General features: G+C 38.9%; 1 protein-coding gene across 6 annotated transcripts in view; it reads left to right on the top strand.

The window, feature by feature from the left end:
• SORCS1 (sortilin related VPS10 domain containing receptor 1) overlaps positions 1-16,902 on the top strand; it is a 766,642-nt gene that overhangs the window by 604,201 nt on the left and 145,539 nt on the right. For all 6 annotated transcript variants that reach the window (XM_043988103.1, XM_043988104.1, XM_043988101.1 and 3 more), the window contains exons 10-14: positions 1,956-2,102; positions 9,834-9,936; positions 10,204-10,280; positions 13,415-13,506; positions 15,265-15,372. In XM_043988103.1, the coding sequence (XP_043844038.1) occupies positions 1,956-2,102; positions 9,834-9,936; positions 10,204-10,280; positions 13,415-13,506; positions 15,265-15,372 (527 nt within the window). The remainder of the gene's footprint in view (positions 1-1,955; positions 2,103-9,833; positions 9,937-10,203; positions 10,281-13,414; positions 13,507-15,264; positions 15,373-16,902) is intronic.

The following is a 16,902-nucleotide window of genomic DNA, read 5'->3' on the forward strand; positions in this document are numbered from 1 at the left end:
TCTTTTAATAAACATTTATTAAAAGCCCATGTGTAAAGATATGTATTATGCCCTAAGGGTCACTCTAAGAGAGAAAGTTGTACCTTCCCAGTGCATAGCTGACAGTCCACAAAGCCCTAGGAGGATAGAGAATGGGGTGATAAATACAACATCATATTTTTTCTTTCTTTCTTTCCTCCTCCTCCTCCTTCTTCTTCTTTATTTTTTTTGTGGGGCAATTGGGGTTAAGTGACTTGCCCAGAGTCACACAGCTAGAAAGTGTCAAGTTGTCTGAGGCCAGATTTGAACTCAGCTCCTCTTGAATCCAGGATCAGTGCTTTATCCAATGTGCCACCTAGCTGCCCCTATAGAAACAACATATAAAGAGGTCCTAGGATAGTGTACCTTACAAGAGGGGTACCATGGACTTCAGTGTTGGCTCACATAGCCTACTGAGGAGATGCACCCCTTCTCTGATTTTAACAACAACAGTGACAGCAGCAGCAGCAACAACTAGCATTTACATAGCGTTTTAAGTTTTGCAAACAATTCTACATAAGTTATATCATTTTAGTACCTGGGAAAACATTTAGGCAGTGCCATCCTAGTTATAGCTCTGTCTCTGGAGGCTTGACTTCTCAGAATTCCCTTCCACTGTAGTCCATTATCCCTCCCCTCCCACCCCCTCAGGCCTATGCTGTGACACACAGAGAAACTGATCCACCAGGAAAGTTCATTCTCACAAAGGGCACAGAAAACAGGACCTATATAAAGACCAAGATAAAAAGACTTACATAAAAGTGGAAGAGGCTTGGTGGCCAGAGAAAATAGGGATTCCCTAGAAACAAGAATTACTTGAATGTAACATTAAGACCAAGAGCTGCCAGAGTAGCTATTATAACAAACATTCAGTAACCTAGGAGAAGGGCAGGTGCACAGTAATGTTGCCTTTCTCCTCCATAGGTCTTTATGGTCAGATGCTGAGCTTATTACATCTCTGAGACTTCTCTTCCTTCTGTACCTGTTTCCTCTGGAAAGGATATGTCTTTTTTTTTTTTTTTTTGATTGCTCAAATTGGTGGGTACTATATTGTTCCATTCATTTTTACCCTGGCTATCAGTCCTTTATATGTCTTAGCATTTCCTATTAGAATGTAAGCTCCTTGAGGGCAGGGACTATGTTTCTCTAATAGTTGTATCACCAATTATAGCATGATGCCTGGCACACAGTAAATAATAAATGTTCATTCATTCTTTGAGTCAGATGTTTATTATTTCCAAGGGCTTAAGGGTAAGAGATAGATTTGGAGGGATGGGGAGAATGAGAAAGGCAGAAACTTGTGCTATAAGAGCAAACTACTCTTTGTGACTGTGGTTTTATTTTACTTGCTTATGTTGAAATGGTATTAACTAATCTATATTATCATTCTAGAGTTGTACTTAAATAGGAATGACAATGGGGCAGCTAGGTGGCGCAGTGGATAAAGCACCAGCCCTGTATTCAGGAGGACCTGAGTTCAAACTTGGCCTCAGACACTTGACACTTACTAGCTGTGTGACCCTGGGCAAGTCACTTAACCCTAATTGCCCCCCACCAAAGGAATTATTATTCCATTATTGATGGAATGGTGAATTTTATCTCATCTCTCAGCCATATCAATGAATAATCTAACTGTATAAACCATGGACAATATGTAAATCAAGTTCACCTGGTCTTGAAGTCATAGTGCACACTCAAAGAAAAGTAGGAAAAATCCACAGGGCTTACTGGGCAAATCCAACCTGATTTACATATTGGTACTAATCTCCTGCTTCCTGAAGAGTGGAATCCTCTGCCTAGTCCCCTTCAGATTCTGTGAACTCAAGGCTCGCCTGGTCATGCTCTCTAAGCTAGATCTGAGCACCTGTTGTTTTGTTTCTGAGGGGGAAAATCTCTTTTAAAATGATGTATTTTTCAGCCATGTCAATTTCTCCCAGGTAGCAGGGATAAAGGGAATGTTCTTGGCTAACAAGAAGATTGACAACCAAGTGAAGACTTTCATCACATACAACAAAGGCAGAGACTGGCGGTTGCTGCAGGCTCCTGACACTGATCTGAGAGGGGACCCTGTACATTGCCTGCTGGTAAGTTGCCACATTTAAACAAACTTTCCCCAGGTAACAGTATGAATACACTGGGTATCAGAGACAAAATAGGCCAGCCTATCTCACCTTTTGAGGAAGCACTAACTTATTCAGAACAGGAGGGTAGAAGGGAACACAGTAGGTATTTACATCCCCAGTTCTTAGCATAGTGCCTGGAATATGGCAAGCACTTAATCAATATGAATTAAATTGTGGCAGAATCTTTCACAGGCATATAAGTGACCAAAATGATAGGAAAATGTTAACAGTGTCCCAATCATTTAGTCTCTTGAACTGTCTAATTCAGGTTTCTCTCTTTGACTGAGGCACTGAAGGGGAATTTATGGAAGAATTTAGTCATTATCCAACACAACAGGGACATTCTGCCAACATCCCTACCTTCCCATTAGTGCCCCTTTATAATTTGTTCATCTCTTGACTTTGCTTAAACATTCTTGAATTTGTATCTCTCTCTCTAATCTGTGCTGCCTCTTGGGGGTAATAACACCATTTATTTGTGTTTTTGTTTTTTGTTTTTTTTTATCCTCTGTGGTCCAAACTTGAAGTTACTCCTCATGTTAGTGGGAAGAGGTCTGGATTTATGTTCAATAAGCCATGAGTTCAGTTTCTGCCTCTGATAATTACTTATCTGTGTCACTATGGAAAAATCATTCAGCATTTCTGAGACTTAAATCTCTTAAGAAAAAGTTTATAGATGTGTCTGAGTATGCAGAGATAGAGGAGAATTCTATGTCCTTAATGTATAAAGTTGAGTTCCATATAAGTTGTTTTAAAAATCAGCCAATCAATAAGAGTTGATAGATCAATTACTTTGTGTTATGGCAAGAAAGGCAGAGAGGGAATGGGAGCAGAGGGAGGGGAAGAGACAAAGACAGAGAGTACACATCCATGCACATACACACACCAATAACATCACCAACAGCAACAACTTTAAGATATGATACTGCCCCTGCCCTGAAGGAGGGGAAGGTTCTTCTGGTTGAGGAAATGAGATGTAGATATATGAACCAACCAGAGAATAGCATAAGCCAATGCATCATTTATTAAGGGATAAATTGTGTGGGACAGACTAAAATCAGTGCAGAATTTCAGCAAATTGAGATCCTTCAATGTCCAAAGAATAGTTATGAGTCTTAGTATTTTGAGATTTGATGAATAAGGTGACATTGATCCTATCAGTATGATTACCTAGATCAGTGGTTCTTAATGTAGGGTCCATGATCTTGTTTTTAAAAATACTGCTGATAACTGGATATCAGTATAATTAGTTTCCTTTATAATTCTTTCCATTTTATTTTATACCTTTAAAAGTATGATTTTGAGAAGTAGTCCATGGGATTCATTACAGCTGAGTCCATGACACAAAGAAAGGTTGAGGATCTGGATTGATCATATCCTTACACAACCTCTGATGTTTCCAGAGAAAGAATTCTTATTGAAAAACAGTCCCATGCCACTTAGATGCTAAGGAACGATGGCTTGACATTAATTCTTGCAGTGAATATTTTCAATGTCACTGCATTTTGTAGGAAGATCTCCCACTCAACTTTCACTATAATTACTAGGAAAGGGGGCAGCTAGGTGGCGTAGTGGATAAATGAACCTGAGTTCAAATCCGTCCTCAGACATTTGACACTTACTGTGTGACCCTGGGCAAGTCACTTAATCCTCATTGCCCTGCAAAAACAAAACAAAACAAAGAATTACTAAGACAGTGGTGGTGGTAAAGATGAACCCTACTCATGCATTGTTATTGAATGTGTCTTCCCAAGAGAAGGATGGAGTTTTTGGCAGCTCCAACTAACTACTTCTCCTGATAGCCATTCTTTGCTGGCCCATATTAAAAGCCAACAGATGTGGCACTGGCACAGGACTTTTTATCTTCAGTATGGTCCTTCATTCCCAGGATGCAATATGGAAAACAATTGCTAAAGAGTTATAATTGACCACAGTGTGTTAGGGCCTTGATTAGCCATTCTGGAATACGACATAAGACCAGAGATGGGGTCTTGAAACTCCTGACTGTTCTTTATATTAGCATGTGGTACAGTTGACATAATGGGGGAATCAGTACTTATTTGATGATTATTATTGGAAAGAAGGAATTTTGCTAAAGAGAAAGACCCAAATGCAAAACTCAAGATCTAACCAGGGTGTACTGAATCTGAGCTCTTGATCTTAAGCTGACCTTGAAGTTCAAAAATAATTGTTTGGGTCATTAAGAGTGGAGAAAAGATTAATTAAACTGACTAAGATAAACAGCTCCCAGGAGCCTTCCTTCTCCTTCCTGCCCATTAACCCAGCCGCTTGCCTGCCTTAAATTTGTTTCACTGCAGGCAGGCTTTGGAAGAGCCAGGGAAGGAGGGGGCGGTGAGCTGGGCCAGAGACTAAAATCACTTTGCAAAAATCTGCCAAAGACAGAAAATAGGATCGAAAATCTTTGAGCTCTAGGAGATTCAGAGTGTTAACAACCTACTTTGGGCCCAGGAGCTGGTGGCTGGCAGCGAGGAGATAAAAAGCGATTTGAGATTGTGAGTACTTGGAGAGTGACAGTGTCACTGCCAGCCCAGCCGAGTGATTAGAAAAGAGATTTTCCAGCAGGGCTGCCTCAAATGTGGAACAAGTTCAGAATTACAGCCCCAAATGGAAAGTTCCTTGTAAAATGCATTCTATAGAAATAAGACATCCAGGATAATTTGGGACCATATTTTAAGGCCTTTTAGACTGATTACCCGCAGGTCTCAGCAGGGATTCTTTCCTCCACAGTCTGCTTTGTGCAATTAGACAGAGGTATTACCAGGGCAGGGTTCGCTACCTTCCAAAGTCTTGGGACTGGGCTCCTGAGGGCCAGCATGTGAGATCAGCTGAACTCATTACAAATTCTTGGTCCCTAGGGAAAATACAGCACTTACTAAACGGAAGCCCCATTTTTCAGTAAATATAGCCCCTAGTTCTCTGAAAGGGCTGGCACTAGGAAATTGGATGCCCTGGGGCAAACCTTGGTTGTGTATCTCATTCCTTCCCCTTCCATTTCCCCCATGAGGTACAAATTAGTGTTAGAGAGGTGAGTATGACCCATTTATGCCCCATTAGCTGTGGACTTCCCTCCCTGCTTCGCTACTGACTCTTAGATCTTGCATCTAGGGCTTTATTTGGCCCAGTTAGAGGCATAATTTTGTTTCTCTCAATATCTGCTGCCCTGTGATCATACGGTTTGCAAGTATGGTGATTCTAAACCCATTCCTTACCTCACACCCATTGTTAACAAAAGGAATGCCGGCCCAAGCCCTTCTGACTGTGAGAAACAAACTGGTACTAGAGGGGGAATACAGGTAGATTGTGATTCTAGGTGGAAGTTTCTTCTGTCTCTTTGGTGGGCAAGGGCCACATCTTCAATCTCTTTGGGTCTCTGCTTGAAGAAAAATAAAGGCAATTTCAGCAAAGAAGTTTGAGTGTGAAGTTTAGAGATGAGTTTCATCCTGTCTCAACATTGACAGCCTATATAATCTTAGGCAAATCTATGTGGACCCCAATTTTCTGTTCTGAACAGTGAGACTAGATAATTTTTTAAATTATAAAAGTATTTTATTATTTTCCAGTTACATGTAGAGATAGTTTTCAACATCTGTTCTTATAAGATTTCTAGTTTCAAATTTTTCTCCCTCCTTCCCCTACCTCTTCCCCTCCCCAAGACAGCAAGTAATCTGATATAGGTTATATATGTACAATAACACTAAACATATTCCTGCATCAGTCACATTATAAGAGAAGAATCAGAGCAAAAAGGAAAAACCTCAAAAAAGAAAAACAACAGCACCCAAAACAAAAGAAATAGTATGGTTCAATCTGCATCCATATTCAACAGTTCTTTTTCTTTTTTTTTTCTGGATTTGGAGAGCCTTTTCCATCATGAGTACTTTGGAACTATCTTGTACCATTGCATTGCTAAGAAAAATCAAGTCTATCACATTTGATCAACACATAATGTTGTTGATACTGTGTACAATGTTCTCTTGGTTCTGCTCATCTCACTCATCATCAGTTCATGCAGAGACTAGATAATTTTTAATGCCCCCTCCAGATCCAACAGGCTTTGGCTCTCCAGCAAATAGCAAAGGACCAGATACACAGTAGATGTTCAATATTTGATTTATTAGCTTCTTGGTAATGTAGAAATATCTCATAGACAGACATCCCTGATTACAGTGGGGGTATGTATGTGAGGGAGGAGGGCTACTCTGGATGGGGCTACTCTGTCTTCCAAAGATTACTAATGTGGCTTCTTTACTAAGCCAGTTTCTAGAACTATTATGTTATTAGTATTTTCAGTGTTTTATCTCTTGTTCTTCTTTATGGGGAGGAGAGAAGAATTTCACTAGAATTCTCTAATAACCATTGTGATGAGAACTGAACTCCTATCTTCTTCTGGGAGTATGTCTCAACAGACAAAATAACAACTGCTATCATGGACAAGGCTTCCATGATGTGTGATATAATAGAGTACTGGACATGGATTCTGGAAGAATTGGGTTCAAACCCTGCCTCTGATACTTATTAGCTCTGTAATAGGGAAGTCTTTTAACTAGTTTGAGTATTAGGCAACTCAAACTTTTAATTATTGAATTATGATCTATGTTGTTGAAAGCAGCTGTCACCAGAAAGTCTATTGCACCAAAATCCGATCCTTGACAAGTATACATAGCTGTGAGAAAAGGAGGGCTGACAAATCGTTGAGTTTTAGCTTGCCTTCCTTTTCAGATCATCATACAGGGGCTGCAAGATGATTTCCCAAGTATTTATGTAGACTCTGTACTTTGATACAGAAGGGAAGCAAAGAAAAGTCACAGAATGATTTCCTTGTACCAGCTGGGGGCAATCCAGGACCACAAATGAGAGTACAGAGGAAAGAGCACTGCAAAGATCATTTATAATGTTTCTGCTCAAGCTGGCATCGGCACCTCTTATAATAGCAGATCCGAGCAGCCAAGAGCCATGGCAACCATACCACACAGCAGTCAGGAATGAGAAAAGGCAGCTTCCTTTTAATGGTATTCTTAGTTTGCACTTCAACACAATGCCCTGGATCAGATGTCTGTGGACCTGTAGGGATCTTATATGATTGGGCTGCAAGCTGCTTCTACAGAGGAGGAATGGTCAGAAAATTTCAGGAAAGGCACCTCTTCAGTGGGGGATGCACATAATTCCAGTGTTTTTGCATTCTCAGTGTGACACTCCACATGTGTCTCAACCCTCATGCAACATTATATATGTTATATACGGCATATATGTTATGCCTCATACTATTAACTTCTTGGGAGGAGTTCAGAGGCCTCAACTCCAAGATTAGCATCTAGATCCAACATTGCCCAGAGCTGAGCTGAAAGTTTAAGTGATGATTTCTCCATTTAGAAGAGATACATATATGTGTATACATATACATGCATATATGTATACACACATATAACATGTATGTCCATGCATATGTATATATTATATATATTTATATATCAAACACACTCCTATGTTGTCTATAGATAGATATTGTATACATGTGTGTGTTTATATGTTTGTGCATATACAAGCACAGAGAGAGGAAACTAGATCTCTTAGTGGATAGAGTGCTTGGCCCAAAGTCAGGAAGACCTGACTTCAAATGTGACCTCAGACACTTAGTAGCTTTGTGACCCTGGGCAAGTCACTTAACCTGTTTGCCTTAATCCTCTGTAGAAGGAAATGACAAACCAATCCAGTATCTTTACAAAAAAAAAACCCATGAACAGTACTGGTGTGCTATAGTCTATGGGGTCACAAAGAGTCATACATGACTAAATGACCGAACAAAAACACGCACACATGAATTTAAATATATACACACATACATACACATATACATACACACATATGAGTACATATGTAATTGTATTTTAAACTATTTCACCTCAATTCCAAAAGTCTTTCTCAAATTCCTGGTTCCTCTTTCTGTATTTGGCAGTCATTCATATAGAATTAACATGCTGGGTGGTTCCTGCCCTCCTATAACTAGATTCTCAACAGGGAAATAAACCAAAAACACACACACAAATTAAATGAAGTCTAGGAAAGATACAAACAAGAAGGACTTCTTTGAATCTAACATGTTGAATTTATTACATATGTGTATGTATATATGCAAGTATGTATAATATTAAAAGCCAAGCTGTATATAATAGAGATTCATGATTTCAAGTATAATCCTAGTTTTCTGTTCACTGTATACATAAATATTCATTTTAAATGAATTTTAAATTTCATAATAATTAAAATTCAAAGTTAAATGAAAACAAAACAGCAACAGTAGTCAAATAGTAACATAGGATGACACATTTTCAGGAATACCATGATTGGGGGCAGCTAGGTGGTGCAGTGGATAAAGCACTGGCCCTGGATTCAGGAGTACCTGAGTTCAAATCTGGCCTCAAACACTTGACACTTACTAGCTGTGTGACCCTGGGCAAGTCACTTAACCCTCATTGCCCCGCAAAAAAAAAAAAAAAGGAATAACATGATAGTGGAAGAAAGGAAAGTGACCACAGTTTCATCCATAATGGTAGTTGGGACATCCATCCCACAGAATAGCAAACTTCCACATTTGTTCTGTGTTGGGGAGAGAGGCCCTGAGAGAAGGGACCTATAGCATCTGAGTCTTGAATGGGATGCCATACAGCCTCTTTGGCCAGGAAAATACATGAGGCAAGGCTTAAGACAGTGATCACTGTAAGGAGATAGCATCGCCTTCCAAGGAGAAAGGACCTTCAGCCAAAATGTACAGTTGGTGACCTGGGGCAAAGCCTTATTTATCCCATCTTAGTTATCATTTGGGCCTTTATTATTTTGATAGGAAATGGCAAAATGGATTTCTTTGTCAAATAGGAAACCTTCAAGCAGAAGAGAGCCCCTGTCTGAGTCTCTCTGCTGGTGGTGGCCAAAGACCACCACTCTAATTCATTTAACCTCCCCACCTTCTTTTGTTTCTCTCTTCCTCACATCCATTTTTAGTCTGTCATTTTTCCCTATCCCATATAAATTTAATCATTGTATCTCTGCCTGCGCTCTGAATTTTTTCCTGGCTGTAACTCCAACAGAGCAGAAGAAAAGTAATAACAGAGCTACAGCAGTGATTCCAAAAACCCAAGCTGATCAGATTAGAAGGTAATCATCCTGATAGAAGAAAAGGAGTGGGGGTTTCAGGCACAAACTTTTATTTTTTGACAACTTAGTAGCAAAGCTCTTCTTAAGAGAATTCCTGTGAGATTTATTGTGCTTTTTGGAAAGCTGCTGATATTTTAATCAAGGAACTTGATTAAGAGTCTTAGGGAGAGATTGAGAAAAGTTGCTTAGAATTTCATTGAAATTGTAACTGCAAGTGCCACCTGTTTATTAGGATGGCGTCTATGTTGAATCATACTAGCTGTCATATTCTCCTAGCACTCTATTGATTGAATTTTTCTAACTTGTTTGAATTAAATTCCATCCTTTTCATAGGCATTTTTATGCCCATCAGAATCAAATGTTCATTGCCTTTCAAAGTCATCAGCCACATGGCATTGAGATGGATATTGTCATTAAGTTGGAACTTCATACAGAAGCTGACCACTGCTATAAATCTAGACTTTCAGTGGCCTCTCTAAATCCCCCTTGTGTCTGTGGTACCTTTTGTTCTTTTTTCTACAGCCATACTGTTCCCTACATCTCCACTTGAAGGTCTCTGACAACCCATATACCTCTGGAAACATTGCCAGCCGTGACACAGCTCCTAGCATCATAGTGGCTTCAGGTAAGAGATTTTCTCTTGGTTATCTCCCTATTTTGAAGAACACCTTTCAAGAAAGGAAGGATGCATTTCTGGTTTTTGATTTGCAAACTAGTAAAGGGGAAAATCAGATTGCTTCATTACAACTGAATATATAATGCTGAGTTTGTCTATTCAGCTACATATTTACACTCTGAAATAGTGTGAGAGATTCTAATGTGCTAATAAATGAGATTGATGCTACTCTTTTATAAAATGTTCCCTCCTCTAAGGCTGGTATTCTTTTTCTAGGTAACATTGGTTCTGAGCTGTCTAACAATGATATCAGTATGTTTGTGTCTTCAGATGCTGGGAACACCTGGAGGCAGGTAAATGACTCATGTCAGGTCCCTGTGGTACACAGAGCCACATATCTTCCACTAACAGTCCCTCTTCCATGAAATTATTCGGCAGCACCAACATATTCCTGTTTAAGTCTTTCTTTCTTTCTTTCTTTCTTTCTTTCTTTCTTTCTTTCTTTCTTTCTTTCTTTCTTTCTTTCTTTCTTTCTTTCCATTTCCTTTTTGAAAGAGAACATAAGGTCTCAAAGTAATATATTAGGGCTTTAAAAAATGCTGTGAATTCATCAGAGGGAACATGAGTTACAACAATTCTGATTGTACTCACCACTCAACCTCTTCATATGTGATTTTTTTTGTAAATGGCTTTTATCAACCAGCTATGGTGGTACAGGCCTATAGTGCCTACTGTTGCAGAAGCTGATGCTGGTGGATCACTTAAGTTTGGGAGTTCTGAGCTACAGTAAGGATAAATCTGATCAGATGTCTGAAATCAGTCTGGCCCCAACATGTTCAACCCCTAGGAGTGGAGGGTCTACCTAAGAATGACTGAATTGGCCAAGGTAGAAAAACAAAGTGGGCTAAAGATCCCATACCTCTCAGTCTTGAGATCAGGTCCATGGGTGGCTGCTGCACTTCTAGGCTAAGTCAGATTATGGAGACCCAGTTAAAAAAAAGGCTTTAACCAGAAATTAAATTGAATCCATATAAATCTATCACTTGGTATTGATGAATTAGATTTGAAACTCCTTGAGACCAGGAACTGTGTTACTTTCATATTTGTATTCCCAACATGTAGCACAGGGCCTGGCATACAATAGGGACAATAAATGCTTGCTGATTGATTGATAATGATGTGTATGTCTAAACTCACTAATATTGGTCCATGGACAACAGGCTTACATGCACTTCATTATTCAGCCTGTATCTGAAGCCTTTCCAGATTGGTGTACCTTTGGAATAATAGCCTTTGAGAATCTAGACCTGTCTCCAACCTAAAATGAAGCATTGAAGTTGAGTTTTAGTAGAGGCTTAGAAAGCCAATAATAACTATAATAATCCCAGTCAGTTTTATTTAGTATTCATTTGTTAACTTAGTTTGGTTTTTATTAAGAAGAAAGTCTGTAAGTGACAATGAAACCAAATTAAATCAGAATGAAATTTTCTCATAAAACAAAGTTGAAAACCCAATGGCTTTGTTGTTCAGGGAGCCTGAAGCCTGAAGGGTCTGATTATAAGCCTTGCTCTGAGTTACCTCCATAAATTCCTTTTGCCTTGAAGACAGAACATCGTAAGAATTGCAGCATAAAGAAATAGCCATTACACAGGTGGTGTTCTGAGATGTTTAAATCTCATGTGCACAAGACAGAGTAATAACCATCAGAGTGCATATGTCAGGAAAAGTAGAAATGGAATCGCTTTAAACCAATGTGTTTAGCTCAAATGCTTCCTGTCTGTCTTCTGCATGTAAATTAGGTATCCATTGCTTATAAAACAGGCACTTAATGAGGTTTAGCAATCATAACAAGATATGTGTCTAATGCGTGGTTGTTACACTTCAATAAATATGTTTTAATAACCCACTGACGTTTAATTATCATACAATAACTAGCATCATAAATTGAAATCTAACATGCAGGTGAGTGCACTCAACAGTGAGAATACTTTGCATTGCATTTCCTGCTGAGGGTGACCTGTTTTAGACTCTCTGCCAGTTCTTGGATCCAGACCATTTATAGGTGTAAAACTGTGCTACTTGGGGCTCAGAAGCAAGGAAAGTATGTCAAAAAAATAAGAAAGTGGGTAAAATTAGACACTGATATATAGGTGTGTATAGGAATATGAGAAGGAGATTAACAAAGTGGTCTCTGGGAGGGAAATTAAGGAGGATAGGAGGACATGGCATTTCCTCATCCCGCCCTGCCCCTTAGTCCCTTCCTCCCAAAGAAAAAATGCTATTCCCAGCAGAAAACTGTGCTACTCTATTTTCTGATATCTAGAATGTTCCCCAGACCTCATTGGGAAGCTCGACTGAGCTGTGTGCACAAGGACAGCATCTGTGTCTGAGGAGTGCCCTTGATTTGAGGATCTGAGCAGTATTTTGTTGAGGTTTGAGTGAAGATTAGTTTGTGAGGATTAGTGAAGATTACTGGGTAATTTTATGCTTCAGGTGTAAAAGTAGTTTTTCCTTATTTTGAGTGATGACACAGCACATGTTGGGAACAGAGGAATGGAGCCCAGCTCTTCCATTTCCTATTGAGATGCCCAGTGATTTGGCAGGACAACCGCACACTTGCCAAGGATGCTTCCCCTCAAGAACACTTTTCAACTTTTCAGTAGTAGAAGTGGGGGGAAAAACACTATATTCCAAGTCCAGAGACCAATTCTGATCCTGGCTTCACCACTAACTAAACTGTGTAGCCTTAAGCAAGTCACATAACTAAGTACTTGACAGTTAAACATCCCAGGATTGTTGGTTTAGAGATGGAAGGAATCTTAGAGGCCATTGAGGCTACTCCCTTCATTTTGTAGATGAGGAACTGAGGTCCAGAAGTGACCTGTCTCTAACTGGTGACTTTTTACCTTATCATCCCAGAACCAAGTTATTACTCCTTTTTCTCAGCCAGCTTCCATCCAAGCACTGTACATGTACTCTCAGCTGATCCCTTTCCACTTTCCAACTTTAATTTTCTGATATGTTATCTTCCCCCTTTGGAATGTAGGGGCTGTCTTATTTGTTTATATTTAGATCCCTAGTTATTAACACAGTGCCTGGCACATAGTAAGCACGTAATAACTTTTTTTTTTTAATTCAGTTTCTAGGGTCGTATGGGTAGTAAGTGGCAGAAACAGGATTTGAATTTTGTTGTCTGACTTATAATCTAATTCTCTTTCGCCTACACTATACTGTAATCTGATTGGTATCCAGGAAAATGTAGAATTTAGATAACACATAATCCCTATAATCCTTTCCAATTTAAAAAAAAATCCATTCTATGACTTTTTGCACTTCCTGAGATATAAGGGTGAGGAATAAACAGGGGAGAATTATCTCTATAAAATCTTGTTGATTCATTGATTGGAATCTTCCTCTACATTTAATCTTTGATAACCAGATAAAGTAGATATATCAGTTTTTTTCTGTGTTGTTTCTTCCTTCCTAGATCTTTGAAGAAGAGCACAGTGTTCTATACCTGGATCAAGGTGGGGTCTTGGTTGCTATGAAACACACATCTCTGCCGATCCGACATCTCTGGTAATGGTGCTGCCTGCTGTGACACAGTGCTGATCATTCGGAGCTGCATAAACCCATCCCAGAGTCTTGCTATCAGCAGACAGATTGTGCCGGTGTTTGTAGTAAAATGCCAGAATCCATCAGAACATAATTTACACCCTCGCTCTGTTAAAGTGAGACTGTTGAATGCAGTTTCACAAAAAAAGGGAAAAAAAGTCTGCCCTTGGGGTAAAAGAAAAAAAATGAATTATGGTTTTCAGATATGACAATTCCTTTCCCACCCCCACAGAATTATGGGTGAGAGGATATAACAGTGAAGATCCTCAGATATGTTTTTTAAGCAGTTTTAACTCCTTGTAGTTAACTTCTTACAGTTTTCCCAAATGAAATGAGCTAGAATTGCAACAATTCTCAGTTACTTTTCTATATAGGTTTCATCACTTGTTCTGTACATATTATACCCAAGCCTAGGTGCTCAGTATCTCCATTCCTTTTGCCTGGGCAGTGTTCCTGAACCCCCTGGGCTATGGTTTATACCCATGGGCAAATGCAGTGTCTTTTGAGCCATGTAGGTTCAGATGCCCAGCGTTTCCCGTGGTTTTCTACCTGCTTTCACAAAAGAGGATCTCAGCTGCTCTGCCTCTGTTCAAGTCATAATCCTGTTTGCAGTACCACTATGAGTTGCTGTGGCAATGAATTATTTAAATGCCGCAAATGGAGCATCATGATTTCTGCTGGGGAACAGAATACAGAAGTAGGAGATCACTGCCAAGCAAAGGCTTAGGTCGTAGGCACATGCAGCAAGAGGAAAGGAAGACTGCAGGAAATGTAGCCTAGTGGTTGGTGAACCACAGGCTATGGGTGAAAGGGTGTTAACAAGCCATTATTTTTCCTCCCCTCTCCCAGGGAATACCTGAGATTCTGGCCTTTGTATATAGTCGTATAAAAAATACAAAACCCAACAGAGATAAGATTTTGAATGACATTTAAATGAATCTGTTGAGGGTTAGACAACTCATTCGATAACTGTGTGTTAAGCACTTATTATATGCAAGGCATGGTCTTGATGGACATTCAGAAGTGATTAATACTAGAAACCTACCCTCAAAGAGTACAAAACAGAAGTATTAGGGCATAGAAACACACATGGTATATGATGCAAAATAGAATATAATAACAGAATGGGAGATTACAACATGGTATAATATTCATTTGTGCTTTGGGATGGTTTGGGGAAGGTCAGTTGGAAATCAGAACCTTATAATATCATATGCACTCAATAAGTGTGAAATGAAAGAATAAATGTAGCTTTGATATTTAAAAGATTTGCTCTTGATTGAAAGTTATCCCTATAAGTAGTCACATGTCTCTGTCTCCTTGAAAGCAATTGCTCTGCATTTTCCTAACTACCTACCATGCCTTTATTTGAGTTGTAATGGGATTGTGGAGAACATCTCAGTGAGACCTAAAATCCGATGAGTATGTCTGCCAGAATATTTCTTCTTTAATATGTCTCATAGCCTTTCAGCATTATTTTCTCAGGTAGAACTGACTAACGTGCATGGGTCTTAGATAAGTTGCCCTATTGTGCCGATCTCTATTGATGAAGTTAAGTATAACATGTGACCTCTAAGTATTACTTTGCCAGTGTCCTTTTGATTTTAAAAAGTGCCTAACTTATACCTTCTTGGTTATTGTTGTTTTCTTCTTTTTTTGGGGGGGAGGAGGATTTCTTAATTAATTAGCTTAATTATCTATTTCTGCATTTCTTGCCACCAGGTTAAGTTTTGATGAAGGGAGATCATGGAGTAAATACAGTTTCACTTCTATCCCTCTTTTTGTGGATGGAGTCCTAGGGGAACCTGGGGAAGAGACCCTGATCATGACGTAAGTATGATGCAATGAGGCGTTGTTATATTTTTCAGCCTCATCCAAGCTAACAACTTAGTTTTCACCAAGTGTTTGAGGTTAAAACTTCTAAATCTGCTTCCTACAGCCTCTCTATCATTGCAGTGAAATTTAGTTTTATGTGCAAAGTCAGGGGAAAGGATTGTACACTACATAGCAAGCAGAGCCAATGTGTCCAGATGGAAGGTGACCCATTTCCCATTCTTCTCTGTTCCTGGTAATAAAAAAGTATAATATTAAGAATGAGTGGGGGGCAGCTAGGTGGCACAGTGGTTTCAGGAGTACCTGAGTTCAAATCCAGCCTCAGATACTTGATACTTACTAGCTGTGTGACCCTGGGCAAGTCACTTAACCCTCATTACCCTGCCAAAAAAAAAAAAAAAAGAAAAGAAAGAAAGAAAAAATGAGTGAAGGATAGCCTTGGAGCCAGGAAGCCCTAAGTATAAGCATTGCCTCTTAATATATAAGAACATTGTAATCATGGACAAGTCACTTAACTTCTCAGTATCCCAGGCAACTAAGGATTTGATTTACAGATCACAGATGAGTTGCCAACTTGCATTGGTAGAAATTTCTGTACAAGAGGCAGCTAGGTTAGCTGGTACAGTAGACAGAATACTAGACTTGGAGTCAGGAAGGCTTGAGTTCAAATCTGGTTTTAAACCATTATTGGGCAAGTCACTTAACCTATGTCTGCCTTAGTTTACTCACGTGTAGGGTAGGATAATAATAGCACCTACTTCAAAATGTTGGGAGGATAACATGAAATAATATTTTATGGCACTTTGTAAAGATCAAAGAGCTACATAAATAGTAGCTATTGTATAGTGGGAGTCCTTATCTCATGCTTCACACCCCAAAATGAAGAAGCATCTCACCAGAAAAATTCTTTTCTACCTTTATGATTCATATTTGTAATTTAAACCATTTTAGTAGGCTGAAACCATGAATCATTACAAACCTATAGCTATAGTCATACATGTAAATGTATCCCATTTTGAGTATGAGAAAATAAGTTCCTTTCTTAAAATGGAGTAATTTTTTTTCTTTTATTATTCTGATCCTGGTCACCAACCCCACATATACCTAACACAAATGGGAGGCATATTTGAAACATTGCTCTGGTCTTTCTTTATGCAATAAGTCACAATTAGTAATTTGAGAAATATATCACTAATGACTTGGGCGAATCTGGACTTTAAAAGCAAGCATTCAACTTTTCAAAATATAAAAATGCTAATTGTACATATCTATTAACAGAAAAACTAGGCAAGAGAGACACAGTGAAATAACAATAAAATATTGGCCTTCGCTAGGAAAAACATTTCAACAATGAAGCTAGATGTGTTTGAATCTGTCCTAGCACATTTTCATTTTTTACTGAAAACACAATTACCCGACACACAAATAATTTTGTTTTGTCTGAGGGCAAGTGTAGATAGCATTTTCCTGCATTTTAAAATTTGGTTTTCCCATTTTTTTTTTGTTTTTGTAAAATCTACAGAACAT

Source organism: Dromiciops gliroides, chromosome 2 (genome assembly GCF_019393635.1).
Source record: "Dromiciops gliroides isolate mDroGli1 chromosome 2, mDroGli1.pri, whole genome shotgun sequence".
NCBI classification, from domain to species: domain Eukaryota; kingdom Metazoa; phylum Chordata; class Mammalia; order Microbiotheria; family Microbiotheriidae; genus Dromiciops; species Dromiciops gliroides.